This window comes from Trichoderma camerunense (genome assembly GCF_050948025.1).
Source record: "Trichoderma camerunense strain CBS 138272 chromosome Unknown V8C40scaffold_18, whole genome shotgun sequence".
Lineage (NCBI taxonomy): Eukaryota > Fungi > Ascomycota > Sordariomycetes > Hypocreales > Hypocreaceae > Trichoderma > Trichoderma camerunense.
The window spans coordinates 561586-587444 of NW_028145352.1; the positions used below are offsets into that span (position 1 = coordinate 561586).

Genomic DNA, 25859 nt, shown 5'->3' on the forward strand with positions numbered 1-25859 from the left:
ATAGCAGAAGGCTGGAGCGCTGGAAGCGCTGAACAGCCCGCTAGGGAACCCGAGCTCAGGCAGGGTGGAGTGGCTGGACGAGAGGCTGCCCTATCGTAGATGACCGTCAGAGACATGCAAATGGCGCCCAAGAGACCCAAAAGCCCAAGAAGAAAGACCCCTGTTGCTGGGACACCGAAAAAGGAGATGGGCGAGGCGCTAACGGGGCATGGATAGATGGTTTGTTCCCTTTTGCGGCAAGGGCCAGTGGTGACGGGAATTGTTGATGCTGGAGGGCAATGATGGAATGTTAAATGAGATTGAACGGGCGTGTACATATTTTGTAGCTCCAAATTTCAAGCTCATTTGTATGAATGTACTAGTGAGTACATGTATTACCATATTTGCCCAATCAAGACCTCAATCATACACCTCTGAATCACCCCCGTCCAAGTACAGTACATGTACTCTGTGCTATAGCAAACACCGTGAATATCATCATCACCATCCCCATCCCGCCAAATCTCTCCAGACAACAGCCTAATCTCGTTGGATACCAGCATCGTGGCGCCTCCAGTTCCCACAGCCAATGTCGTTTGCGTGATTCCGCCCCCCGTTTCCCATGCGGCAGCATCTCATCAGGGCCCCGGGGTTCGCCGGGTCAAAAGAAACGAGAGCGCGTCATTCGCCCTGCCGCACAAGGACGAAAGTAAAATGACGACGGGCCCTGTCTACCAGCCTCACTTTATTATTGCTGCTGCATGTCTTATCCAGCGGAGATTAAGTGCATCCTTGTCTCGACAATAGCATCTAACAATGCCTGGTCAATCTTGCAATCACGGGGCCAATAAGCCCGCTCGTGCCAAAGCCAGTGGTTGGCGTCTTGTCGTTCACATCGACTTACACCGATTGAGCATCTACAGTATTATATGGCGGCCTCATACCTACAATAAGAATCTCTCTCCATGCCAGACCATACAGATCAGCATCCTTCATGTCCGCACCCACGCTAGTTTATTGCGCCGTCACCTTTCAAAATCCGATAGTCCATAGCACCTCAATTGCCTTTTTCCCATTCCCCTGCCCCTTTTTTTCCAGCCATCGCCCATGCACCAAATCTCATCACGCCTCTCGACTTACGAGCATTAATTTCTTCCTTTTCCCAGTACACACATGGATATGCGCCACAGAACTCCGTGCTTCTCACCTCCAGTCGACATGTCTCTTACGCCAAGCAGCAATCGCTAACCATGACACCGCTTCAGGCTATAAAGACGCGGATCTATCAAAAGATCCCGCCAAAAGAGAGATCAATCTCAGAGAGGCGCAATAGCGGAAGAGCCCCCCTTGCATGACCCAGGTAGTCGGACAGCGGTAGAATGGTGTATTAGATTCATTCAGTGTCTTAAAAGATCAATGGCACGGACGTACTACCTGCATCTAGACGGCATGAACCTACCAGAGTAGATGTGCGCATAAACAACATCAGCATCCACTGCGAAATGTAGAAATCTCGACACACGGCCACCTAGCAAGGCAATGCTTACACATTCACGGAATATACATCCCGTTCTCTTTCAAGACACTATCAGACCCCTCTATTTCCCATTCCCTGTTTCAGCCTCCTCTCTAATCTTCTATCTCCCCTGCCCATCTAGTAGTAATCCTCAATCCTCTTCAGTCACCTGAAATCCAAACCCCCACTGGTACATCTCATTGTCTCGCTCTTTATCACCAAAAACACTAGCATTCTCTCCGAGTCCTGTTGCATGACCTGGTTGCTTACCATGGTAGTCACCGTGGTGAGCAGAGTAGCATGGTCTTAATTCTACATCGCATGGATAGCCTCAACAAGCTCAATGCCGACCCTTGGGGAAATAGTTACGTCGCCGGTATCCATCTCGAGACAATCACATCTTCACAACCTCAACATCATACAACCGTGCTTGAAACGCTTCGCCATTCGCCCTCTCGTTACTCATCATCCCCATTCAGCAAGTCCATCATACAATCCAACACCACTTAGACCACAATACGGTAAAATCATATCGTCTTTTTTTTCCTTTTCCGTTCTCCCTAAGCCATTAAATGGGGTTGGCGACAATTCAAGGGTCAAGATGGGACAGACGCGCTTTCAGTGAACAAAAGGGGATTTAATACAAATGGCCTTTTTCACAACCAACACCATGACTTTAGCCCCTCCCCCACATCTAGATGACTCTGACTGTTGTACAAGCTTTTTACGCCTTAATTCCCCCTCTATACCCGTAGACCCAGCTCCTCAGCATAAGGCAGCACAAACAAGTCACCAACGGTGGAGACTGTCGCCTTTCCGTCAAGGAGAGCCTTGGCGGTCTAAATGAGAAAAAAAAAAAACAAGCATGTCAGCATAGCTCAAAAGGTAGGTTAACGAAGAGAGAAAGGAGGGGAAACAATAAGTTACTCACCGTCTTCAGCTTATCGGCAGTGACAGCGTCGAGAGACTTGGTCAGGGCAACGAGGTCCTGGACCTTGCCGTTGTGGACGAGACCGGTACCGGCCAGCAGAACGCTGGAGCCACGAGTGCCGGCCTTCTCGAGCAGGTTGAACTTGGCGTTGGCGACGGCCTTGGCCACGTCCTCCTTGCTGACGGTGCCAGCGGCGATGGCCTTAAGGGCCTTGACGGTCTCCTCAGCAGCCTTGCGAACAGAGGCGGCGGCACCAGACAGCTGGACGGTCAAAAGACCAGCGTCAGAGTAGGCCTGGTTGGAGGAGACAATGGAGAGACCAGGAGTTCCGGCAGTGGCCTTGGACAGGAGGCTGAAGCCAGGGGCCCACTTGATGGTGGACTGACCACCGAGAAGGGTAGCCAGAACCTCGATCTCGGGCTTGGAGCCAGCGGCGTCGGATCCGGGGAAGGCAATCACAACGGCGTTGCCAGAGGTGTGGCTAGTTCGCTGCTCACCACCAAAGTACTTGGAGGCCTCAGTCTTGAGGGTCTGTCCGCTGCTGGCGGTAGCAGGAACGCCCTTGAAGAACTGGTCAACCCACTTGGACAGGGCCTGCGAGCCAGCACCGTCGGCGACAACGGCAATGTTGGGCTTGGAGTAGACGACATCGGCGAAGCTGGCAACGTACTCCTCGTTGACGTACTTCTGGAAGGGAGCAGTGGTGGAGGGGTTCAGGGCGGCACCGAGACCAGAGTGGAAGGCCACGGCGTGAGCGTTGTCCAGGGCGAGGCCGGCAACGTCGGCGTTGACAGCGGCCTTCTTGTAGGGCAGGACTCGTTCAATCTCCTCGTGGAACTCGTGGGCTATATGACAGACAAATTTTTTAGCCTCCGTCGTGAAGAATCAGCTTTTTCTAGATTTTGCGATCCGGCCATCTCTTACTGGTGTACTTGGTCTGAGACACAACCTCGGCCAGGAGCTCGGCGAAGTAGGGCAGATCATCGCGCAGGAAGCTGGCCTCGATGACAAGGGCCTCACGGGTGTGAGAGGCAGTCAATTGGCCTCCGAGAAGCTCAGACTCGCGGGCAATGCGCAGGGCAGATCGTCGCTGGGTGGTCTAGAGCCGATATAAAATTAGCTCAAGCTACGCCAACAAGGCTCGAAAAAATAGCAGAATGCGCCTTTACCTTGAAGGCAAACTGCTCCAGGCCATAGGTCAGTCCGGGCAGAGGCTGGTAACGAGTTCCGGCCTTGGCCACAACCGCCAGCGTCGTGGTCGGTCCGTGGGCATCCTTGGAGGCAATCTTCAGCCCACTGACATCGGCAGTCTCGTACGATGCGGTTGGGGCAGCGGCAGCAGCATAGCCGCGGCGAGGCACGGCGCCTGACCGGCGGGCGGCCTGTTGCACGCTTCGAGAGAGAGCCGATCTCGAAATCATGGTCGAGGGTGATGGCGTAGTCAATTGACGGTCCTTGAGGCGTCGTGATGGAGCAATGGATCGCCGAAAAAGAAGTGCCTCGTCGTGCAGCTATCCGTCTAATTTTCGGCAGCCGGGGAGAGGTTGGCTCGGTCACGTGATGCGCCGCGGATATCCATCTTTGCGCTCCAAAGTTGCCTCTTGACGTCGGTTTGTAATCAGTAGCTTGCCGTCTTTTTTCTTTTCCTTTTTCTCTCTCTTGTCATTGTCTCTTCTTTCCTTGGCAAGGGGAAATAATACCATGGCATCGCTAAACATGCACAGAGCAGCGTCGCGATTCGTCGCCGCTGCAATCTCGAGGCCACTGCCGGCATGTCGAATCGCAGTAGCCTCTCAGCGGCATCTCAGCACCGGCATGCGGATCCCAGTCATTGCCGCATCACGACCTCACGCAAGGAAGACACAGCGCCCTATCCCGAGCGGCGTACGGACAATCTTCATCCAGACTGAAAACACACCAAACCCGGATGCCCTCAAATTCCTACCGAACCACCGCATCATCCCGCCAGACATGAGCACCCCGTTTATAGAGTATCTAAACCCACGAGCTACGATTTCTCCGCCGCATCCCTCGCCCTTGGCTGCGAAGCTCATGAACATTGACGGCATAACCTCGGTTTTCTACGGAGCTGACTTTATCACTGTAACCAAGGCTGGAGATGCCAACTGGGCTCATGTGCGACCCGAGATCTTTGCTCTCATAACCGAGGCTATCACTTCCGGCGAGACTATAGTCAATGTCGCGGAGCGGAAGGGGGATGAATCCGCGGCTGTGGAAGAAGACAGTCTAGCTTACAACGAAAACGACAGTGAGGTGGTGGGCATGATCAAGGAGCTGCTGGAAACGAGAATCCGCCCAGCCATCCAGGAGGATGGTGGCGACATTGAATTCCGCGGCTTCGAGGATGGGCAGGTGCTGCTAAAGCTGCGCGGAGCTTGCCGGACATGCGACTCAAGTACGGTGACATTGAAGAATGGCATTGAGGGCATGTTGATGCATTATGTGAGTCTTATCAAGTTGCTGTTACCTAACAATTGTTCACTGACCGTCGGGTTCTCCTATCGCATAGATTGAAGAAGTCCAGGGAGTAAAGCAGATCCTGGATGAGGAAGAGGAGATTTCTCTGCAAGAGTTTGCCAAATTCGAGGAGAAGCTGAAGCAGCAGCAGAAGGTAGCCGAGGCATCATGAAGCCTGACTCAGATTGGTGTTCTGTCTGTAAGGCAGTCTGTACGTTAGGAGGCATGACATGTAGAAACGCAAGTAAAGTAAAACGATACCCTCACACGCATACACCTAGGATTACGCATACAAAACTGTAAAATCATTGTAGTCACAATTCCTGCATTTTTACCCATATTTGCCTGTAAAGCTATTTTCTGATGCGCATGTATGACGCATTCGTGGTGTATCAACTTGGAAATCAAGATGATATAATTGGAGGTTCTAAAATATCCAACCCAAGACAAGGCCTAAAGTACCTGCAGCTGCCAAACCGTCCACCACCACAGGCAAAGGTACCTTCTGCCTTACGGCTCTGCGCCTGCCCCACCTTCCCTTTTGGCTCACCATCTGCCCGCAAAAAAATTGGCGGCCCATTCCGCAGCTCGCAAAACACATCACTTAACCGTCAACTTTTTTTTCCGCTTCATCTTCACTTTGACCCGACCAACGCTGCGACTTTCTCCCAACGCCCTTCCAGCCCTTTCAGTGCACGAGGAATCCGAATTTGTTGCGGCACAAGTCAATGACTCCGAGGTAGCACCTGTGGCAGCTCTAGAGATAGTGAGAGGATCTCTAGGAGCAAGCAATGTTCGTCGTTAGTCACACTCGCCGTTTGCATCGAATCGAGATGGGAGGAGGAAACAGGCTGACTCCAGCGACACATACAGACTAAACATGCGGCGGAGCTTTGCGCTCTCCTAGTCAATGATCTCTACGGCGAGCTTCCTTCGGTATGTTCCATGTCTTCATCCATTGGCGCTGTCATACGATACGAGGACCAGTGCGCTCTGCGCTCCGATGATTGACAAAGGCTGACTCTGTTTGGTTTGGCATTGTTGTAGCGAATCCTCGCCGCGCTCTTCACAAAAGGCCGATCAACCATCACACAGCTCGGGCTCTATACGCAGCTGGGCCCTCGCCAAATTCGCAATGGCCTGGGCGTCTTGATCCAGCAGAATCTGTTATACCACCACACCGATGCCGACACCAAGCGCACCACCTATGAAGCCAACCCCGGCGCATGCTATAACCTAGTTCGATCCGGCAAGATCTTGGAGATGATTGAGAGCCAATACGGAAAGGCAGAGCGCGACCTCGTGCAGACTCTACTGCTTCTTGGATATGCAAGAATCGCCGAGCTGACTCACGCATACGTATCCCGGGCTCCAAGGTCGAACGGGCACGCAAACGGCCATGGTGTGAATGGAGCTGACTCTGGTCTGATTGAGTCCGAAGCCGAACTTCACAATGTGCTGAGCCACTTGATTCGATGCGAAATCATTGAGACCGTTAGGCCGCAGTCTTTCCGCAATCCAAGCGATGTTTACCACGAAATTGAGGCGGAGGTCACCAAGACGGCCCCTGGAGAAAAGGCAACCAAGACGAAAATTGATCAGCAAAGGCAGATTATGGAGCAATATCGAGCGTTTAAAGACCAGCCCAAGGCTCTGAAACGGCAGCTTGACCAGTTTGGTGGTCCCGTAACCAAGCGAAGAAAGCTCGGGAATGGATTGGGAGAGGAGGATAGAGCGATGGAAGACGATCTGCCACCTCTTAATGTAAGATTTCCTCCCTGTTTCCCCGTGTTGCGAGTACATTCGTCTAACTAAAACTCCCCAGCCAAACGTGGTCGTCCGGGTAAATTATGACAAATGTCTAGTTGAGCTGCGTAGCCACCGTCTAGCCAGCTTCGCCAAGGATACTCTGGGAGAGGTTACCGGCGAGGTCTATCGCACGCTACTAGGCCTTCTTACCATGGATGTGTCTAGGTGCCGGGCAGACCCTTTCCTGGGAGAAGAGTCAATTGCTCAACAAGCGACAGCCACGACAATGGACGTCTACGAGCATCTTGATGAGTCGATCAATGTCACAGCAGGGATTGGAAAGGCCCCTAAGGATAAGATCGATTATCAGAGTGCAGAGAAGATCAAAACCGCGCCCGCCGGCAACGACATGATTAATGATGACTCGGATGAAGACCCATCAGGGCCGTTTGACAGCGATGATTCGGACGACATGGGCACAAAGGGGAGCTTTTCCAGAAGATCTCGATCGGTATCCAAGACCAATGGAGCCCGACCAACTAAGGTGACGTTTGAGGATGCAGCGACATCGACGGATAATCGTCTAGACCAGATGCGCGCGCATCTGCTTTTACTAGCAGAAAGCAAGCACCGCTTTGTTCGCCACTGCGGAACACAAGGCCGCGGGCAATGGACAGTGGATTTCGACCAGGTTATGGAGCGCCTTCGAGAGACGGAACTGGATGCCTCCATCGAGCAATCCTTTGGCAGACATGGACTCCGCCTTACCCGCATCCTCCGAGAAAAGGGCAAACTGGATGAAAAGATGCTGCCTTCTGCGGCGCTGATGAAGAAGACGGACGTGCAGGCCAAGATGCTTGCCATGCAGATGGCTGGTCTAGTGGATGTGCAAGAAGTCCCCAAGGACAACACAAGAGTGGCCAACAGGACGCTCTTTTTCTGGTTCTTTGATCGGGAACGAAGCCAGGCACAGATCCTGGATGACTTGTACAAGGCAATGGTTCGCGCTCTACAGACACTGCAAGTGGAGAGACACAGAGAGCGGAACATTCTGTCCTTTGTGGAGAGAAAGGACGTCATGGGAAAGGAGGAAGAGGTGATGACAGCGGAGCATTACAACAAGTATAACAGGCATTTGGAGGAACAGAATAAGCTTCTTGGACAAGTTATGAGACTGGACGAGATGGTGTCGATATTCCGGGAATACTAAAGGCATTGTACCAATATAATTGAATTCCATCTTCTGCAACTGCTGCTCTAGACTGTCATTTTCATTCATGCCTACAAGTAAAGCAAACATATGTCTTGTATCTAAAGCTGCTGTTTAAAGTGGGAATGCTAGCAGAAGATCTATATCAACAGCGTGTTTGTTAGACTGCCGTTTCTTTTTGAAAGAGAAATTACCATGGAGTCTGAGCCGGGTCGTTAATTATTGACAAGTGCCTCTTCAATCCGCCACGGTATTAATTGCCATTGTCATGAGCATCCTCTCGTCTGCTAATTCGGCTATTAAGCCGCGGCAGGGGAGCTTTAAGACAGCGTCTCTTTTTAAGACCTCGGTCTCATAACTGCTCCCGACACAATGCGGCTTCAACAATGGCGCGGTCACAGGCTACCGAAATGCCTGAGTACCCGTAAATATACGGGCCTTTGCTCAGCTCACATATCCAAACATATTCTTATTCCTTCTTTTTTCCCTTTTGCCTTTTATTATTCTCTTTCTCGTCAAATCGCCATTTTGCTGGATACCTTGAGCAAAATAGCTCCAATTTCCAGGGTAGCGCCACGATTAAACCGAAAAAAAAGAGAGTCAATATCAGCCAGAAAAAGATCGTCCGATACAGCGCAAATTACCCCTCCAAGAGGCCGCTACAACCCCGCCAAGCCCGCTAAAGCCACAGCGCCAAACCTCTCGCGTGCCCGCCGAAAATCGGTCTCAGTGCTAAAAGTCTCGACCCAAGGTTCCTTATCGGCAGCCCGAAAGCGTCATAAGATATCCAACAGCCAGAAAAAAAAAGTTTCCCATCCCACAAGCAAAATATTCGACGGAACCTTTTCTGGTTTCTTTCCATCTTCCTTTTTCTTGTGCTTGTGCGAAGGGGTCTTGATTTGTTCTCTCTCTGTTTATTTTCTGTATACCCTTGGTATTGTGTAATTTTTCTATCCTCTTTTTACGAACCTTTTTCACAAAATGTCACCACCGGCTTCTGGATCGTCGAAGGAGTCAAACCTGGCTCGCCTGCTCGGCTCAGGTATTCAATAATTTTCTCTTGCGCGCGCTCAATTGCGAGCGCGGACAATGAATTTCGGCTGATGAATGGATTTCAGGTTCCGCTGGTATTTCTGAGCTGGCAATTTTCCACCCCGTATGTTGTCCGGAAGGAATCGCAGAAGCCATCGACGCCTTGACTGACGAATTTTTTTGCGCTCTTAATAGGTGGATACGATCGCGAAGCGATTGATGAGCAACCAAACCCGAGTAAGGCCGCATTCACCACATCCCCCATTTTGCAGCAATATGCGCGGCAATTGAAGGGGAAGCGAAATCCATGAATTCCGAATCATCCAGCTGAACAATCATCGCAGGTTGCCTCCGCCAGCCAATTGAACCAGGTCATCTTCAAGGACAAGGCCTCGGCTCCCTTTGGACGAAAGTTTGTGTCGCTGTTCCCGGGTCTGGGCTATGCCGCCGGATACAAGGTCCTGCAGAGAATATACAAGTATGGTGGCCAGCCCGTTGCGCGCGACTTCTTGGGCAAGCACTACGGCAAGGACTTTGAGAATGCCTTTGGCAAGAAGACCGGCAAGGCCATCATGCACTCGACTGCTGGCAGGTAAGAGAACTCGTCGATCAAGGTGAATTTTCTGAAATTCTGTTGCTGACTTTGCGATAGCTTGATCGGTATCGGAGAAATCGTCCTGCTGCCCCTCGATGTGCTCAAGATCAAGCGCCAGACGAACCCCGAGGCTTTCCGTGGCCGTGGCGTCCTCAAGATTGTCGCCGATGAGGGTTTCGGCCTGTACCGAGGCTGGGGATGGACTGCTGCTCGAAACGCTCCCGGATCTTTCGCTGTAAGTCCCATCTGCTTCTGCATTTTGCGTGAGGCACTCGAGTGACTCGGTGCTGACGAATGTACCCAATCCAGCTCTTCGGAGGCTCTGCTTTCGCCAAGGAGTACCTGTTCCACCTTGAAGACTACAACAAGGCCAGCTGGTTCCAGAACTTTGTCGCTTCCATTGCGGGTGCTTCCGCCTCTCTCGTCGTCTCTGCTCCCCTCGATGTCATCAAGACCCGAATCCAGAACCGCAACTTTGACAACCCCGAGAGCGGCTTCCGAATTCTGACCAACATGGCCAAGAATGAGGGTCTGCCCAGTTTCTTCAAGGGCCTTGTTCCCAAGGTACGATTATTGATACTGTGTTGGTGATGGCTGTGTTTCTGCAATTGCTTGCTGCTTTATCATCTCTTTGATGATGCAAGTGGAGAGCTGATCGCAGTAGCAAGCCTTCATTCACACACACCCCTCCCCCTCCCTCTCTACTAAATTGAGACTGACATGAAATGTTTTGCAGCTGCTCATGACTGGACCCAAGCTGGTCTTCTCTTTCTGGCTTGCCCAGACTTTGATCCCTGCTTTCGACACCATGTTCGCCAAGCAGCAGCCTACCCCCGCATAAACCAACACAACCTGTACAACCTACAAATGATGAAACGAAAAAGAGAAAAAATTCTTCAATTGAGATACAAAAGAGAGAAAGACAAAGAGGGAAAATTAAAAAAAGAAAGAGACAGAGAATACTGGGCTACGGCGTCTTTCTTTGGAGAGTGTTTACAGGCGCCGTTGGGCTCGGGATGTTCTTGGCCGCCATGGATGGCATGTATAGAACGACTCTGCTCTGTGTAGAATTAGATAGTTAGCGATCAAACCATGAATAAGACGTATTCTTACAATACAAAACTACGCGTATCAATCCACTTACACGCTTCGACAGCAGATGAGCGCACAGGGCAACGGCAACGCATCTCCACCAACCCCCCCGAAGCGAAATCTCTCCAGAGACTATCAGATATCCCCGGCAATGGCCCAAAATATTGACGTGGCTTAACGCCATGTGCCTTGCGCCAAATCCTGATTCGCCATAATCTATCACACTTCGAAAGCCAGAGCCAATGAGTGAATGTATTTCCCCCCTGTACGAGTACGAGCACCGTGGTAAAAGGCATGCACAAACGCCCACCCCCGGCACTTGGTTGCCCGGCAACGCGCCAATGGCGCAACAAACAAAACACCCCTGTCCGCTGCCCGCCTTCTTGATGAGTCCCGTCCACCCCAAAAGTGTCCCCATCAGAACAATCCAACCACCAACTTTTATCAAGCCGAACTTTTATGAAAAGCCGAGAGTTGTGAAACAACGAAACACAGAAAACTCCCCATCTTTTTCCAAGATTGGGAGTTGAAGGCGTCAGCAGCTGCTTTTTCCTTGTTGAAGCAGTTTTAACGCCTTTTTATTTCTCTCACATCTCTCTGCAGCAGGCTGCACACCGCGATATAATATTTAACAGCCGAAATACGGAATACATAATCTCACCGTCATCGATTCCCTCTCTTCTAGCGCCGCAAGCCTGATTGTTGATATTTACGGCGGGCGTTCTACTTTCGCAATTTCTCTTTCTCGCCCATTTGCACGCCGCATTCCATCGACGGCGAAAGCATGCCATATACTGGGCGACAAGGCTCTTTCGACGGAGATCCCTACCTGAGACATCAACATTCAGCTTCCTCGGATCGAGGACTCATCCCAATGTGCGTATACCCTCACCATATCAAACCGCCATGTTGCTTTGGCGTCAATTAACCCGTAGCAGGTGGGACGGTACAGAATCTGAGCGCGCGCTGCCGCAGCCGCCTCTCAACCATCAGTCGCCCAAGCATTCCGCGCGCGCAGGCACATCGCCGTATCCAGTGTCGAGCGCCATTCAGTCTGCTCATGCTGCGCTGACTGAGCGGGTTCGCGAGAACCACGGCACCCATATCCCTCCTCCCGTGTCCAAGCGCGTCAACGACACATCGCCGGATAGATCCATCGCAAAGGGCGCCGGGCCTCACCGCAGGCTGCAGTCGATGGCATCTGGCTCTGTGCGAGATATCAGTATGATGCTGGAGAATAACTCGGGCACCCCCAGCAATACGTCTCCTACAAAGTCTTTTGAAAGATCGGAGAGGGGCGTCAGGCCTTCAACACCGCCAGGACTCCGAGAAGTTAGCTCCTTTGAAGTACCTCGCACCAGCATCTACGATAAAGAGATGAACCTCTCGACACAATCACTATCAAGCAGCATAACGCCCATCGTGCGACCTACCGTCCGTCGACCGGCACCGCAAAGCATTCTGTCGGAAAACACTCCGCCCCAATCGTCAACCATGCTGGCCTTGCAGAGCATGCCTAGCGGATCACCCACCAAGGAGGCAGAACCGCCGCTCTCCAACATCACCAACGGCGCCAAGGGAGCAACCATGGACTCTCTAGCATCGCAGATCCTTAGTCTCACCAGCATCGCGGCCTCCCTGCAAAAGGAAATGGCAGCCCTCAGCCGACGCAGCAGAGACAATGCCACCGATCTGCTCAGCCTCAAGGAGGCTACAAACACTCGAGATGAGGATATCAGAAAGAGTCTCAGGGATTTGCTAGGCAATATCAATGAGACTTCAGCCAAGATTTCCTCAAGGGACTCGTACAACGGCGGCTATTTCCTTGACAACAAGCCTCACCCGCAGTCGCCCAACAGTGGGCGAACATACCAAATGCCCCGGATTCCCTCGCCCAAGAGCTTTGCCGAATCTATTGACCGCGCTTCCATGAGCACCCCATCCTTGGTGGGCGGTGATAATTCGGGCGCGATTTCCATTCTCCTGCTGGAAAAGATTCTCCGCGGTCTTGGTACCAAGGATGGACAGGAGTCACTCCTCAGCCATCTCCTTGAGCTTTCCGAGAAGCTTACTGGTATGGCAACTGCTGCCAAGGTAGAGGAACTGGTTGACTTTGTTCGTCTCCAGACTGAGAGTGCCATGGTGCCCATGACCGCTCACGGTCACTCTAGAAGATTCAGCCTGGACCATGAGGGAAGCATTCACCATGGCCCAAGCAGTGCTATTGCTCCGCGATCTCTCAACAACTTGGATAGTCGCCGGGCACCCGGTTCCCAGGCCATTCTAAACGACGATGTCATCAACATCATTCGCTCAGTCAAGGATAGCGTTGCGGCAGGCGGCGGCCTCACTGCAGAGGTCAAAGCACTTGTGCGAGAACTCCGAGGCGAAGTCCTGGGTATGGGCCGTGAACTCGGCAAGAGACTGGAGAATGTCGGTAGAAACCAAGGAGACAACACCGAGCCATCGCCCTCGGCTAGTAAGGATGAGGTTTCGCGGGTCATTGACGAGGGACTGGAGCAGATGAAAGAGCAGCTCACCCATGTTCTCAAGGAACACCGCCGCCAGTCTCAGGCATCCGCAGCTCTGCAGAAGATCTCAGTCGACTACCAAGAGATATATACCGCTCTGAGGAGAGCGCTCAAGGACAATGATGCCACCAAGGAAATGCCAGACCTGAACAAGGACGACGTCATCGAGGCTGTGCGTGAAGCTTGGGAGACTTACAAGCCAGAGATTGAAGTACAGCAGATTGGCCTAGAGAGGGACGAGATCCTCGAGTGCTTGAAGCAGGGTCTCCAGGAATACGAAAGTCGCAGCCAAATGCCTCCGGCAGCCACGAGAGATGAAATCTTGACGGCTGTCGTCGAGGGCCTGAAGCACTACGTACCCCCCCAGATGGATACTCAAGCGTCCATGTCCAGAGATGAGATTATCGAAGCCGTCCGCGAGTGCCTAGAGGAATTCGAATTCCCAGTGGCTCCGTCTGCGATTAGCAATGAGTTAACACGCGAGGACATGCTCCGCGCCGTCAAAGAGGGCCTCAGCGACTTGGATCTAGGAAAGAGCAGCGCTCTTGTGCCGACTCGCAACAATGACGAAATTAGCAACAAGTTGCACGAGCTGATGGACTTTATGAAACTCGAGTTTAGATCCATTTCTGACAATAACGGCCGCGAGACTGATCAGCTCATGGACGCCACCAAGGATGGCCTTGAGAATCTCCGAGTGGCTATTGAAAGCTATGTTGACCGTGCTACTGGAGTCGCCGGCCAAGAAGACTTTATGGACGGCCTCCTCAAGAGCATGGAGGAATTCAAGGAGGAGATGTCAGCGCTTGTGTCTAAGGCTAACGCAACTTCTCGAGACCAGCTTCAGACGGAGCTGGAGGGACTTCGAGACGTTGTCCATTCGTCCATGGTTCCTGCTGCTCCCCTGATGGGGCAACCCCACAATGATGATCTCCTTGAAGCTCTGCGGAATGGACTGAGCAACCTTCGACAAGAGATCCTCCGACCACGGCCAGAGACTAGTGAAATTCTCGACGCTCTTAACGATGGCCTGAATGACATTCGAGCTGGCATTGACAGGATCACCAACAAGCCGGTTGATCTCACAGCAAACGATGAGATTCTTGATGCCCTCAAGGAAGGCCTGGACGGCGTACGGTCCGACATTGGCACAATTCGAGACTCGAGCAACGATAGGGCGGTTGCCATCCGTACCGTCGGCGGTGGCGAGAACGAGAACGAGATGGCGATTATCCCTGCTGATATGGCTAAGCAGAATGATATCAAGAATCTCGAGATCCTCATCACTCAGTTGCGCGCCAAGATTGAAGAGATTAAGCCGAATGCCGCTACCCCGGCCGCAGCTCCCAGGGTGGACCTTTCCCACCTGGAAAACATGCTTCACGACGTTCAGCGGGGTGTTAATGACCTCAAGTCTCGTGCACCAGTAGTCGTCCAAGCAGCGAAGCCACGCGAAGGATCGGAGCAGGACAAGGACGACGCCGAGAAGCCAAAGGAGGGGGAGGAATACGTAATGAAAAGCATTCCCTCCATCTTCACCAAGAGTGGCGGCAACCCGACTAAAGAGGATGTTGCTGCCATTGAGAATATTCTGCGCAACACCAAATCTCGTGTGGATCATCTGATTGATGGTGACCAGGCGGTGCGACGGGAGCATATCGACACTTTGGAGTCGCTCATCCTGGAGTCTCGAGAGGCCATTCGATCGGTCAACAGGCAGTTGGAAGATATCCCCAACCTGTTCCACAAGGATGACTTTACCAAGCTGACGAAGATCATCTCGGAACTCGGTGAGGGCCTGCAAGAAGTCCAGGAGCACGCCGAACGAGAGGCTAAGAGCCCAGAAAAGGTCAAGAAATCGGATGTGCACGCCGTCGAGACGGTCGTACGCGAGATCAAGACTCTGGTGGACGGAATTGCCGTTGCAGATTTCGCCACGATTACGACCCGTGAGGATCTCGGCAAGCTGGAAGCCGTCATGAAGGAGACTAAGGAAACTGTTGAACACTACCACGAGGCGTCGTCAAAGGCGCTTGTTGACCGCCAGTCCGACATCAGGACGTTCCTCGAAGAGTTCCAGACGGAGGTGCGTAACAAGCTCGTGGACGGCTCTACGGGCATTGAGGGCATCGGCAGGGCGCTCAAGACTATGGGCGAAAAGGTTGAGAAGAACGAGAACGTCGCCGGGGATGTCAAGGACATGTTTGAAGCCATGAAGAGCGAGTTTGAGATTTCCAAGGAGGCCATTGCCGGATCTAGGATCGAGTCAAACGAGAAGCTCGACGAAGTTACGGAAAACATTCGTGCCAAGATTGACGACAAGATCAGCGAGGTGCTGGCCAAGAACGAGGCGCTCCGGATCATGATGGACGAAAAGTCGCAGGCCGCCGAGGCTCGCGAAATCGTGACCGAATCTGCCGTGGCAGGCACCAAGGCCGTCGCCGACGAGCTGAAGCTTCTGATTGATACTCTCGGATCGACTGTCACTGATTCCTTGGAGAAGATGGAGGAGGCTTCCAAGATTGTCTTCACCAAGGTCGAAGAGGTGGCCGCTCGCTCCGAGGAGACTCACAACGAAGGCAAGGCCGACCACCAGCAGACGCGCGATCAAGTCCAGGCAGCCGTTGGCAAAGTCGAGAGTAGCGTGGGTGAGTACCAGCCCCAGATTCTGGAGGCAGTCAAGAGCATCCTTGGTCTGGTCGGGGATCACTTTGAGCACTCCAAGACTATCGAGGACAAGGTGGTTGGGGCCATTCCCACGGAGGAGGCTTTCAGAGCCATGATGCCCGAAAAGTACGACGACGCCGTAGTGCACGAGAAGCTAGACAAGATTGTGCAGCATAATGACGCTACCGCCCAAGCCTTGGTCCAGCTCCAGACGCTCGACAAGGTGCACCGGTCCGTCTCCGACAGCGCCGCCGAACTGTCTGAGTTCCTTTCCAAGCAATCAAGGCACATGGTGGAAGAGCGCGACAACCGCGCCAAGATCCTGGAAGAGACCAACATTGCCCTTGAGCGAGCTAACACCGAGAGGGAACATGCTGAGGCTTCCGTCAAGACGCTCAAGGAGGAAGAGGAGTGGCTGCGACGGAGCCTGTTGTCTCTGCGGACCGAGCAAGAGGGCCTGTTGAAGCAGAAGACTCGCCTTACTGGCGATGTCTCTGCCCTCGAGACCGCACTACGCCTACGCAAGGAGGAGCTTCACGAGATGGAAATTCGGGCCGAAGGCTTGGAACGACGAATCTTTAATGGAGTCATGGATCACTCTCGTGTGCTTCTCTTTGGCAAAAAGGCCAAGGACGGCGCGGATTCTATGAATCGCAAGCGGGTTAAGAAGCCAGCCGGCGAGGACGGTACACGAGCCATCCCGACGCATCTCTCGGCAACAAGAACCCCCATGGCGCCTGGTCAAACGGGAACTCCGCGACGTATTGCGTCGCTCAGTCAGATGACGAAGAACGTGGCATCGAGCACCATTACAAGAAGCCATAGTGTGAAGACACCGGGTGTTAATGTCAACGGCCACCGGAAGCGCAGCTGGGGAGGCACGCAGCAGAAGAGCGGGCTGAGCGAGGAGAACAAGGAGAATGTGAGCGTTGACGAGACGGTGGAAGAGCTCGACGAGGGCGACATGGTCAACGTGACGCACGAGTCTGCGGTCCATGATGCTGCTGGTGATAGCTCAGAGTACGAAGAGGAAATTGATGAGGATGACGAGGATGACCACGCTCGTGAGAGGCACGACGAGAGCGAAGGCACGACGAGGCGACGGATCAGCAAGGGCAGTTCTGCGTATGAGGATGAAGACTCTGGAAGTGAATACGAGGAGAGCATTGATGGCGACGAGGAGCCTCACGCCGCTGTTGTTGTTCGGTAGATGATGACGAAGGGAATTAATGAGAGAGCCTTTGAGAGGCTATGAATTGTTCGCTTGGAGGCAGTGTTGACTTTCTTTTACTACTCCCTTTTTTTCTTCGATTCTTTGCTTTGCTTTTGCTTTACTTTCTTGAGTCTATTTTTGTTCAGCAGGGATGGATAGTTATGAGGAGACATGATAGCCGCTTGTTTGTTTGATACCTGTATGTAGCTTTTGAATGATAATTGACAGTCACGTTATATTATAATGGCACTTTCTCATTGTACACACTTGTTTATTCTTTTCATCTGAGTGTTACCAATTTCGAGGTTGAGGTCTAACAGTTACCAGGTAATTACATTGATACAGGTTGGTTTCTTCCTATCGACAGAGATGGCCCGGGTATCAGAAGCCTAAACTACATGTAAATTCTTCGTGTCGAATAGACCTCTCCTCGAGATATCTCAAGACCTACTTCATCCTAAAATACCGTGCCCGATAAATCGTGCCCTGCAAATCAACTTGTTTCCTCTCCTCTTTTACCAGGAAATTGAGTTTGTCGGCGAAGAAATCCCTCCACAGGGCCTGTACATAGACGGGCGTGCCATCTGGGCCGAAGATGACGCTCTTGATATCCGACCGGGGAAGTTCCTCGACGTCGCCTTTTCGATTCTTTCCGGAGCGGCGACCGACGGGGGAGAAGCCTTTCAGGTATGTATCTACTACTTGCTGGCCGGAGATGAATTCCCCAGACGACATGTTTAGGGCGTGGATGTCGAGGTCTGTGGGGATGAGGAATGTGTGTTGGCTGGGGATGAGGATCAAGTCGTGCGGTGCGTCCCATTCGTCTCTTAGCGATGGATTGTCACTCCATTCGGTGTATGTTGTGGAGGAATCGGGAAGATGATATTGGGATACGGGGGTTTGTTGTAGGGGAAGGCTGTTTGAGGAGAACGAGGGAGGTTGGTAGAGATAGCCGTTGATGAGGCCCGAGGTAGTAGCCTTGCCGTCGATGGAAGAGTTCATTCCTGCCGCCCACAGGATCTGCGTCTTCTTCTCCCATACTAGAGCGTGAGCGTCTGGCAGATGCGGGATGTGCTGAATCGGCGTCGGGTTGGGCGAGAGTAATCCCAGACTCATGTTGTAGACCACGATGCCGTCGTCTTGGCTCTGTCCAGAAGTCGCCACCGCAAGGAGGTTATCTGGGAGAAACTCTAGAGAGTGCGAGCTTCTCAATAGAGAAGTGTTTGTGCAGATTCCCCAAGCGACGCTCTTGTCAGTCTTTGGATCGTCGGGGGCGTATCTGATGGCGAGAATGGCGTCGCCGTATATGGCGGCAATCAGACTGCCGTCCTCGGACTGCTTGGCGTCTGTTCGGCCGGAGTTGTGGATGGTGCAGTTCCCGAGTTGTTGGGGGAAGAAGCCCTTTTCTAGATCGCGGCTGGCGGTCCAGTTCCACGTAGTCTTTCCATTAGGATCGAGAATTCGAATCTCGAGCTGGGATGTGTCGTCTGTTAACGGATACCGCCAAAGGTTGGTGGTTCCTTGTTTTGCTTTGCGTCTTCTGGGTTGAGGCTTTGTTGATCTGGATGATGGGAGGGAGGGAGACTTGTGTCGTATATATGTGATGCTGCTACTGTTATTGTGCAGGCGGCGTAAATGATGCTGGAGAAGTGCATGGCTTTTGATACTCTGGTGGAGAGAATGGACAGTTGGGTTTCAGGCGGACAAGAGGATATGTAAGAGAATGGTAGCTGTGGCAAGTAGTATGAAGGTAGGTTTATAATGTCAAGTCAATCAACCGTGCATCTCATAAGACCTCATCAAAGCTCCGCGCTGGACAACTCAGTCTGTCTATAGTAACAATAACAACGTCGTGTCTGGTTAGCACAACGTATAATAACTCATGAGCCTCGGCCCCATGGATAGTTGTTACCTCGGAGCACTCCTTCGGGATGGCTCAGCCAGCCACTTGTTGAACCACGGCATCATAACCCGCTGGATCCTCATGGGAGACAACCGCTGTCGTCACACACCATTACATGTACGAGTATGCACATGTAGCTTCGAGTTTTGATCTGTCCGCCCTGTGCCGTCCCTCGCCTCGCACAAACCTAGCGGCAATGTCTCACAAACCTGGGGAATTTGCCGTGTCTCTCCCTGAAATGCAACAATGCGGCACAAAAAGGAGGAGAGCAAGAGTGACATCAGATGGCAAGCATAAGCCGATGGACAAGTAATATGGCATCGGCCTTTGCCTTGTCTTGCTGTATGCTATTAGTCCACAGCTTTGTGTCTACGCCATATGGTGCACGGAAGAACCGATCAGCGACATTGATATCCAAGACAATGACATCAAGGCTGTTCAGAACAACTAGACAAAGGGCCGTGACATGGTTATACATGCGGGCAAGGAGCCAATCTCAGCTCGCAGGATTGTATGGCGGTAAAGCTGGTGGCTTGCTGAACTGAGACTCTTTCTCAAGATATTGATGTCGGCGTGTCGGCGGATAATGCACCTCGTCCGACTCCGTGCCGACAGTCCAGCCGGCGTCAACTTTGGGGTATACTGAATCGAAAAGGATACAGTAGAGTATTCGACACTATGCTTTCATATTGATTCCCGGTTTGTATATGCAGCCTTCTTTCTCGAATCCATGCTTATACATGCGATCGATGCAGTGTTGATGGAGACTGCCATCGTGAACTAAGTTCTGGTGTAAAGAAGAGTTTACTTGTATGGAGAAGCGTGATGCAATATTGCCGGGTCATCGTGCTCTCTTCGACACGGAGAGTCCAGCTTTGCATTCGTCAGTCATGATGATGTAGTCGACCTTGTTCCTCATTTCTGCGGCCGCCTCCACTGCATTCGGGATGGCCTGTCATCCAGGCCGCCTCTATTGCGGACATACCCTTTAGGCAATGGGTGAGCAGAGACTCTCCATGTGCTGATATCCTGATAGATTATGCATTTAGGAAATACAAGAGGCGCCGATATAGTTCTGTACAGTGTGACTGATTGATTTCTTTGGATAGATTAGCTCAGGAATGTTCTTGGTACGTTGACAACTGCTGTTCTAGCCGCCTTGTGCTGCCAAAGGGACCCGTGGTGAAAGGCGTTGACCCGTGATGAAAGACGTTGTATTCTCATATAAGCATTCCATAATAATGAAGCTGGCTTCGACTGTATGAAGTCGCTGTATAGAAGTCACCTCCAAGTATAAGTGTACGTTGTATCAGTACCACCTCGCTGCTCCAAGTTGTTAGTGGGGGACACCAAACACTCCCGATACGGTTATCAGCTGTTGACATGGTGGGGTGCCAAGTCAAGTCAACCGCCAAAAAGCTGCCCAAAAAACAACCACCAACCACTAACGCATCTCCCTGTGCATCTACATATCTCTTTCCACGCCACGATATATAACAAAGCGAACAAAGCAAGACGCGTGTTTTCATTGAAAAAAGCAAGAAGAGAGAAAAGTATCAGAAACACCATTGGACAAACATGGAGCAGCAGCAACACGGCAGCCTCCTCTCACCACCAGAACTATCACCTCTAGAGCAGGAAGTTCTAGAAGAGTATGAGCGGCTATCAACAAACATGAAAACCGTACGTGTACCAAACACAACGACCCAATTTCACAATTTGCCATTTCTTTATTTATGCAAAGCCGCGTCAAATGCTAATGGGATGGGATTGCGCGTTTCAGCTAGCGACTTTGCTGGACACTCTGGCGTCGAACCCGACCGTCGGGATTTTGGACGGGCTGCGGGAGCTGGAGCGCAAGACGAGCTTGGCGTTTACGCTGCTCAAGGCGAGTGTGTATAGTATTGTGCTGCAGCAGGAGATTGATTGGGGGGCTGGTGGGGAGGAAGAGCAGGGCGGGGAGGAGGCGAAGGAGGAGGAAACGAAGGTGGAAGAAGACGACGACGAGGAGGAAGAGCGGCTATGATGGGCGATGAGAGGGGAGATGTTTGGATGTTATGATTAATGATACCCTGAATTAATGACGAGGAAATCTTTGGGATGGTTTGAGTGTATATTGGTAGCTAGGGATTTCATCGTCGCGTATGGCATTGTTGTTTGTTTGTTTTTTTACTGTCTTGTAAGATGTATATTCATTTTCCAGCGTTACAATACTTGTACACAGAGTAGTGTGTCTCGACATTCACCACTCGCAACTCTTCCCCCTTTATTTCTAACAGCCACTCCCCTTCCTCTCCCTCTCTCTGCCCTTTTTAAGATTCCCCTTTTTGTTTTTCCAAATAACCCGTTTAATATACATTGCCGCCATAGTACACCTTTCGCACATCCACCATCTTCTTGCCCCGTCCGATGGCAATCTCCTCGGGGTCGACCTGGTTCATCAGGGCATCATACGCCGCCTTGACAGAGTTCATGGGGTTCTTGGACCGGGGCATGCGCGCCGCGATGTCGTGGATGCCGGAGGCACGGCACATTTCAAAGATGCGATGCGGGCAGCGGAGACCGAAACCTGAAAATCGACATGTCAGTATACCAGCTCATAGTAGAGTAAGATCTTCTTTTGGTCTTACCTGGAGGGCGGGCAAACAGCTCAACAACGGTACCCGAAACCTTGGCCTTTGCGTTTCCGTAAATCGTCCGGTTCTCGTACCGCCTGATGGGCTTCATGTTGCGAATAGCCAGCAGCTGCGCCGTCTCGGCCGCGAGACCGGCCTCGGTGGACTTTGCAATGCCGAGGCCCAGGCGGCCGTTGCCGTTGCCTGCGATGGCGACAATGGACGTGCTGCGCACCTTGCCCAGACGGGTCTGGTTGGTGACCCAGCGCTGTACGAGCACCTTGCGGTAGATGGACTGGATGTCCCGCAGCGACATGCCCGTCAGCCGCTTAATCTCCTGGTAGCGGCCGTCGTCGTCCTGGCCCTCGTCCTCGGGGTCGGCGGCCGACTTGTACAGGCCCTCGACGCCGGGGACCTTGCCCAGCTCGACGGCCTCGGCGGTGTGCAGCCGGATGGTGCCAGCAGGGCCGTCCTCGATCAGCTCCAGGTTGGAAGGCTCGCCCTCGCCCGAGTCGGGGCCCTCGCTGATCTTGCTCAGCTCCTTTTTCCACTCCTCGTCGATGGCCTTGTCGAGCTTCATGACCTGTTCCTTGGTGAGGATGGCAGAGTCGTCATCCGATTTGGCTTCGGCGTCCTCCTCGACCAGATACTTCTTCAGCAGCTCGGGGTCCTTCTCCAGATCCACCAGCTCCTCCTCCGTAAGGTCTATCAGCTCCGCACCGTTGCTCTCCTTGACTCTCCGCAGGGCGCGGACCATGGATCTCGTGAGCTGCTCGCTCGTCTTCTTGTCCGTCAGGTCCGTGAGTTTTGAACCATACTTGTCCGCCCAGTCGCTGGGGTTCAGCCACTGCGGCTCAAAGGGCGTGCCGTCCAGCTCCGGCTTGACGTCGTACCGCGGGTCCAGCACGGTGTAGTCCTCGATGTACTGCGGCCTATAAGGATCATCTCGTAGCCGGCCCTGGAAAATGAGGTCGTTGGGGTCAATGGCCTCCTCGCCCGCCTTGATGGCCTCGATCTGCTCGGGCGTGTACTTGCTCTTGAGGGCCTCGAGCTCCTCCTTGGTGTAGTCGGCGAACTTGTCCTGGCGGTACTTGGCGAGCTTCTCGGGGCTGTTCAGCAGACCCAGGTCCTCGGCCTTGACATTGCGGAAGCGTGATCGCCGCTTCGAGGGGCGGGGCGCCGAAGTGTGGAATTGATGCTGATGCTGCTGCTGATGCTGGCAACCGACGGTTTGCGCGGTGCGGGCAGAGGCGACGCACGTGCGCAGAAGGCTGCGCGCCGGGCGGGCGACGCTCATGGCCAGACGAGGCTCCGGATTGAAAGGCTGGGCAAGGTCAATTCGCCTCGTGAGGTGGTTGGCGATGGCGATCGAATCGAACCAGACACTTCCTCTCGCACTCACACGACCCTTGAGATTTTTCTTGCGATTTGCCCAATTGAGGAAACGCACCATTAAAGTGGCTGATGAATGACTCAGCAAACTATTGAGTGGCTGGTGCCGTGCAAGCCACTGCTGCTGCTGGGTTCCTCTAGCCACATCACGGGACGACACACGTGCAGAGCAGTTGAATTTCATCTTCAAGACCCTTGAATGGCTAACGCCTCTACTGGGAATAAAAGCACATGCATTGGGTCATTAACAGCCCAGGCACCCTGATAGCCCCCCAAGTCCCCTAAAAAAGGTCGTGCAAGTCCTCAACTCACAGACAAACCACCCCCAATATGATGTACACTTCAAACCAATTCATTAACCCATACATATATTTTCGATAGGTACTCCATAGCATTCACAGAACAGTTCAATCTTCCAATTAAACGACCCTCGTCTCCATCCCCTCGCCTGACACGCCCCCCCCAAACATCAAACGCCTCCGCGCCCCATCGTGAAACGTCTCAGGAGCCCATCCCAGTTTCGAAGCTCTCGTCCTCCCATTTGCACTCACTCCCTCTTCTTCCCTTCTTTCTCTTTCTTTCCCAGTGTATACTCCAACTTCATCGCATTCACTCATTCCGTTTCGTTTCTCTCGTCTTTTTTGTCAATTAACTCTTCAAATAATACCACAAAGGCTCAGAGTGACTGGCTCACCTCTGCCTCATACTCATACCCATACTCTCATACACACCATCACACTCATATTTTCAACTTAATAACTCTCCTTAAAATGGGTCAATTCGACTGGTTCAAGAAAATTGGCGCCACCGACGAGGCCGTCGCCGTCCTCAACGACCAGCCCTACCTCTTCACCACCCTCGTCGTCGTCCTCGTCGTCCTCATCGCCCAGTCCGGTCTGCTCTGGTTCATCCACTGGGCCACCTTTAAGCCATCCCAGAAGAAGGCCCCCAAGAAGGGCGCCGCCGCCGCCAAACCGAGCAGCGGCGGCGGTGGTCTGCTCAGCAAAATCACGGGGGGCAGAGGCTCCGACAATTCTCGCCGTCCGGCCGGTGGCAGCTAAGCTAAGCGTCTGGTCACCGAATATCGCGGGTCTGCTTCGACTTTTAAGGCAGACGTCCGCTTTACAAGATACCGCACATGTACACTGGGATGGATACCTACAATTTGGATCAATATTGCAACCTTCAGTGTCTAATCGAATTGAAAGAGGGGGCAGCGCCCTTTACCACTCGACATTTATATATCCCGGAGCGTTTACAGCACAGCACTAGTTGATTATTACTCATGACTTAGAAAAAATGACATTTACATTTCCACACGCTTGACATTACATCCCCCAACAGTCTGCTGTAAATTCGCTCGGGCATAGCCATTCGTCAAATGTTAAAGATCCTACATCCATCGGCCATCGATCGTGATTCCACACAACAGCGTCTGCTGTAAAGGGGTATTTATAATTCCCTTCACCCATAGGCGCCTTGCTATCCATTCCAGATGAGTTGAATGTATAACTTGACTCCGCTTGGGTGTAAAAAATAGGAGTACCTGATAAAAGTGAGGCGCTGCTTGCTTGCACCTCCGGTAAACTGCCTTGCTGAGGTTCAAGGAATATGGGGCTATGTTGCGGCAGAAGTGATTGCTTCTCCTCATGGCTCTCAGTCTTACCGAGCGTACCTGGCGATATCGTAATCAATCCCATGTCCTCTTTCTCTTCTTTCTCCACGACTGTGTGCTCACAGAATCCAGTTTCTGACTTAGACTCTACATTTGACGCTAATCTCTGAACATCGTGACCTCCTTTTCCTGGTAATTTTGGTATCTTGGTTGTCGATAGCAAGACATTCCACGCACTTTTCTCAATTCCTCTTATAATACGGTCGTTGTGATTGCATTCAACGTTAGTCATTCGGGCTGCGAATGAAGAAGCTTTTTGCCGAAGACTTGGGGATTCGGCATTCTTCATTCGAGCAAGCGAGGTGGCTATGATGGGGAGTAGAGAGGCCCTATCAGATATAGTCTGGCGAAGCGAAGCTATTAGCACAAGGTACACAAGGCACCGTGCCTTTTTTGAGACCAACAAGGCCAACTACTGGAAGATATTACCTTGAGGTATGGCCTGTTAAATACTGCAGGCGCCAACCGTATCAGGCACTCTGCGTGAGTACCGTTAACTGTGGTAATCCCTCTATACTGCTTGCGTGATCCGAGAACGAGTATTTCCAAAGCAACCTCAAATAGTCGCTTGAAACTCTCTGAGAATTCAAATTTTCCACTGGTCAAACAGCTCAGACCTAGCCTTGGGGCAGATTCGCTGCGTCCCTGTTGAGTGGGTATCATATTCAGGCTTTGTATAAAGGCATCAATCGCCCTCTGATCATCAGGTGTCAAATCTATAAGATGGTCATCATCCACAAATACATCATCTGACTGGGGAATTTCGACACATTCGTTGGCTTGCTTTGTCCGTTTTCTTTTCAATGAGCGTTTTTCCAAGCATTTCTCACCCTTGTTCCGAGAAAGATCGATGTGGCAATTCACAGACTCAAACTCTGCCGTGAACGCATCTCTCTGAGTTATCAGTGTAGATGATAAATCCGGATGCTGTATGGAAAACGATATCGCCCCCGAAGATTCGATCGCATTTCTCTCTTGGACATGCAGACAAATTCCCGCTCGGCTCCAGACCTACTCCGCCAAGTCAGTCCCCTAAGCGGTGGAAGTCGTCAAACGAGCTAGTTGATATACCTCACAATCCCTCACCCATTCCACAAGCTTTGCAATATGACTCCCATCTGACACAGGTTCGCCTTGAATCGAGACATCAAGCCGCAGATAGCAAGATCCCGTTCGCGCAATCCACAGGTGCTTCTCCGTAACCAGCTTCAACAAGTCGCTACTTGTTCTTGGGACGTCCACACCACCTGGAAATCGCAGCTGCAGCGTGCCCCCAAGCGA

At 52.1% G+C, this 25859-nt stretch overlaps 11 protein-coding genes across 11 annotated transcripts; 7 read left to right on the top strand and 4 right to left on the bottom strand.

Annotated features, from left to right (window-relative positions):
- Positions 1–1527: 1527 nt before the first annotated feature.
- V8C40DRAFT_254057 (ubiquinol--cytochrome-c reductase subunit 2) lies at positions 1528–3927 on the bottom strand. The gene is made up of 4 exons (XM_083217739.1): positions 3596–3927; positions 3351–3525; positions 2427–3271; positions 1528–2334 (listed from the first exon to the last, which is right to left on the bottom strand). Exons 1-4 carry the CDS (start codon positions 3845–3847, stop codon positions 2239–2241), a joined length of 1368 nt encoding a protein of 455 aa, XP_083069555.1. The 5' UTR covers positions 3848–3927; the 3' UTR covers positions 1528–2238.
- A 112-nt stretch (positions 3928–4039) lies between these two features.
- On the top strand, positions 4040–5204 carry V8C40DRAFT_254058 (scaffold protein Nfu/NifU N terminal-domain-containing protein). Its single transcript, XM_083217740.1, has 2 exons — positions 4040–4889; positions 4957–5204. The coding sequence occupies exons 1-2, from the start codon at positions 4128–4130 to the stop codon at positions 5074–5076; spliced, it is 882 nt and encodes a 293-aa protein (XP_083069556.1). The 5' UTR covers positions 4040–4127; the 3' UTR covers positions 5077–5204.
- A 296-nt stretch (positions 5205–5500) lies between these two features.
- Positions 5501–7952, top strand: V8C40DRAFT_254060 (DNA-directed RNA polymerase III subunit C82). Its single transcript, XM_083217741.1, has 4 exons — positions 5501–5704; positions 5778–5840; positions 5952–6668; positions 6730–7952. The coding sequence occupies exons 1-4, from the start codon at positions 5696–5698 to the stop codon at positions 7861–7863; spliced, it is 1923 nt and encodes a 640-aa protein (XP_083069557.1). The 5' UTR covers positions 5501–5695; the 3' UTR covers positions 7864–7952.
- A 708-nt stretch (positions 7953–8660) lies between these two features.
- On the top strand, positions 8661–10612 carry V8C40DRAFT_254067 (mitochondrial carrier domain-containing protein). The gene is made up of 7 exons (XM_083217742.1): positions 8661–8905; positions 8982–9019; positions 9091–9132; positions 9240–9487; positions 9548–9725; positions 9800–10054; positions 10227–10612. Exons 1-7 carry the CDS (start codon positions 8845–8847, stop codon positions 10329–10331), a joined length of 927 nt encoding a protein of 308 aa, XP_083069558.1. The 5' UTR covers positions 8661–8844; the 3' UTR covers positions 10332–10612.
- A 394-nt stretch (positions 10613–11006) lies between these two features.
- On the top strand, positions 11007–17243 carry V8C40DRAFT_254068 (uncharacterized protein). The gene is made up of 2 exons (XM_083217743.1): positions 11007–11458; positions 11521–17243. Exons 1-2 carry the CDS (start codon positions 11367–11369, stop codon positions 16988–16990), a joined length of 5562 nt encoding a protein of 1853 aa, XP_083069559.1. The 5' UTR covers positions 11007–11366; the 3' UTR covers positions 16991–17243.
- A 33-nt stretch (positions 17244–17276) lies between these two features.
- Positions 17277–18648, bottom strand: V8C40DRAFT_281985 (uncharacterized protein; the record flags this gene model as incomplete). The annotated part of the gene is made up of 2 exons (XM_083221713.1): positions 17277–18480; positions 18579–18648. 2 exons carry the CDS (start codon positions 18646–18648, stop codon positions 17441–17443), a joined length of 1110 nt encoding a protein of 369 aa, XP_083069560.1. The 3' UTR covers positions 17277–17440.
- On the top strand, positions 18517–20179 carry V8C40DRAFT_254071 (uncharacterized protein). The gene has a single exon (XM_083217744.1). It carries the CDS (start codon positions 19181–19183, stop codon positions 19439–19441), a length of 261 nt encoding a protein of 86 aa, XP_083069561.1. The 5' UTR covers positions 18517–19180; the 3' UTR covers positions 19442–20179.
- A 165-nt stretch (positions 20180–20344) lies between these two features.
- On the top strand, positions 20345–21182 carry V8C40DRAFT_254073 (DASH complex subunit Dad3-domain-containing protein). The gene is made up of 2 exons (XM_083217745.1): positions 20345–20579; positions 20680–21182. Exons 1-2 carry the CDS (start codon positions 20475–20477, stop codon positions 20920–20922), a joined length of 348 nt encoding a protein of 115 aa, XP_083069562.1. The 5' UTR covers positions 20345–20474; the 3' UTR covers positions 20923–21182.
- V8C40DRAFT_254075 (mitochondrial 37S ribosomal protein uS5m) lies at positions 20911–22915 on the bottom strand. Its single transcript, XM_083217746.1, has 2 exons — positions 21527–22915; positions 20911–21465 (listed from the first exon to the last, which is right to left on the bottom strand). The coding sequence occupies exons 1-2, from the start codon at positions 22806–22808 to the stop codon at positions 21245–21247; spliced, it is 1503 nt and encodes a 500-aa protein (XP_083069563.1). The 5' UTR covers positions 22809–22915; the 3' UTR covers positions 20911–21244.
- A 222-nt stretch (positions 22916–23137) lies between these two features.
- Positions 23138–24221, top strand: V8C40DRAFT_254077 (uncharacterized protein). Its single transcript, XM_083217747.1, has one exon. The coding sequence runs from the start codon at positions 23674–23676 to the stop codon at positions 23962–23964; it is 291 nt and encodes a 96-aa protein (XP_083069564.1). The 5' UTR covers positions 23138–23673; the 3' UTR covers positions 23965–24221.
- V8C40DRAFT_254078 (uncharacterized protein) lies at positions 24222–24985 on the bottom strand. The gene has a single exon (XM_083217748.1). It carries the CDS (start codon positions 24865–24867, stop codon positions 24232–24234), a length of 636 nt encoding a protein of 211 aa, XP_083069565.1. The 5' UTR covers positions 24868–24985; the 3' UTR covers positions 24222–24231.
- Positions 24986–25859: the final 874 nt, after the last annotated feature.

What these genes read in the sequence shown, in the direction of transcription:
- V8C40DRAFT_254058 (XM_083217740.1), top strand. Translation starts at nt 4,128, where the DNA reads ATGGCATCGCTAAACATGCACAGAGCAGCGTCGCGATTCGTCGCCGCT. An exon ending in AGGGCATGTTGATGCATTAT is followed by an intron (nt 4,890 to 4,956) that starts GTGAGTCTTATC and finishes CCTATCGCATAG; the next exon opens with ATTGAAGAAGTCCAGGGAGT.
- V8C40DRAFT_254077 (XM_083217747.1), top strand. Translation starts at nt 23,674, where the DNA reads ATGGGTCAATTCGACTGGTTCAAGAAAATTGGCGCCACCGACGAGGCC.
- V8C40DRAFT_254071 (XM_083217744.1), top strand. Translation starts at nt 19,181, where the DNA reads ATGGCAAGCATAAGCCGATGGACAAGTAATATGGCATCGGCCTTTGCC.
- V8C40DRAFT_254075 (XM_083217746.1), bottom strand. Translation starts at nt 22,808, where the DNA reads ATGAGCGTCGCCCGCCCGGCGCGCAGCCTTCTGCGCACGTGCGTCGCC. An exon ending in GCTGTTTGCCCGCCCTCCAG is followed by an intron (nt 21,466 to 21,526) that starts GTAAGACCAAAA and finishes GTCGATTTTCAG; the next exon opens with GTTTCGGTCTCCGCTGCCCG.
- V8C40DRAFT_254057 (XM_083217739.1), bottom strand. Translation starts at nt 3,847, where the DNA reads ATGATTTCGAGATCGGCTCTCTCTCGAAGCGTGCAACAGGCCGCCCGC. An exon ending in TGGAGCAGTTTGCCTTCAAG is followed by an intron (nt 3,526 to 3,595) that starts GTAAAGGCGCAT and finishes TATCGGCTCTAG; the next exon opens with ACCACCCAGCGACGATCTGC. An exon ending in CTGCCGATAAGCTGAAGACG is followed by an intron (nt 2,335 to 2,426) that starts GTGAGTAACTTA and finishes TTTCTCATTTAG; the next exon opens with ACCGCCAAGGCTCTCCTTGA.
- V8C40DRAFT_254060 (XM_083217741.1), top strand. An exon ending in TCTACGGCGAGCTTCCTTCG is followed by an intron (nt 5,841 to 5,951) that starts GTATGTTCCATG and finishes GCATTGTTGTAG; the next exon opens with CGAATCCTCGCCGCGCTCTT. An exon ending in ACGATCTGCCACCTCTTAAT is followed by an intron (nt 6,669 to 6,729) that starts GTAAGATTTCCT and finishes AAAACTCCCCAG; the next exon opens with CCAAACGTGGTCGTCCGGGT.
- V8C40DRAFT_254068 (XM_083217743.1), top strand. Translation starts at nt 11,367, where the DNA reads ATGCCATATACTGGGCGACAAGGCTCTTTCGACGGAGATCCCTACCTG. An exon ending in GATCGAGGACTCATCCCAAT is followed by an intron (nt 11,459 to 11,520) that starts GTGCGTATACCC and finishes AACCCGTAGCAG; the next exon opens with GTGGGACGGTACAGAATCTG.
- V8C40DRAFT_254067 (XM_083217742.1), top strand. Translation starts at nt 8,845, where the DNA reads ATGTCACCACCGGCTTCTGGATCGTCGAAGGAGTCAAACCTGGCTCGC. An exon ending in GGCTCGCCTGCTCGGCTCAG is followed by an intron (nt 8,906 to 8,981) that starts GTATTCAATAAT and finishes AATGGATTTCAG; the next exon opens with GTTCCGCTGGTATTTCTGAG. An exon ending in ACGCTCCCGGATCTTTCGCT is followed by an intron (nt 9,726 to 9,799) that starts GTAAGTCCCATC and finishes TACCCAATCCAG; the next exon opens with CTCTTCGGAGGCTCTGCTTT.
- V8C40DRAFT_254078 (XM_083217748.1), bottom strand. Translation starts at nt 24,867, where the DNA reads ATGAAGAATGCCGAATCCCCAAGTCTTCGGCAAAAAGCTTCTTCATTC.
- V8C40DRAFT_254073 (XM_083217745.1), top strand. Translation starts at nt 20,475, where the DNA reads ATGGAGCAGCAGCAACACGGCAGCCTCCTCTCACCACCAGAACTATCA. An exon ending in TATCAACAAACATGAAAACC is followed by an intron (nt 20,580 to 20,679) that starts GTACGTGTACCA and finishes TGCGCGTTTCAG; the next exon opens with CTAGCGACTTTGCTGGACAC.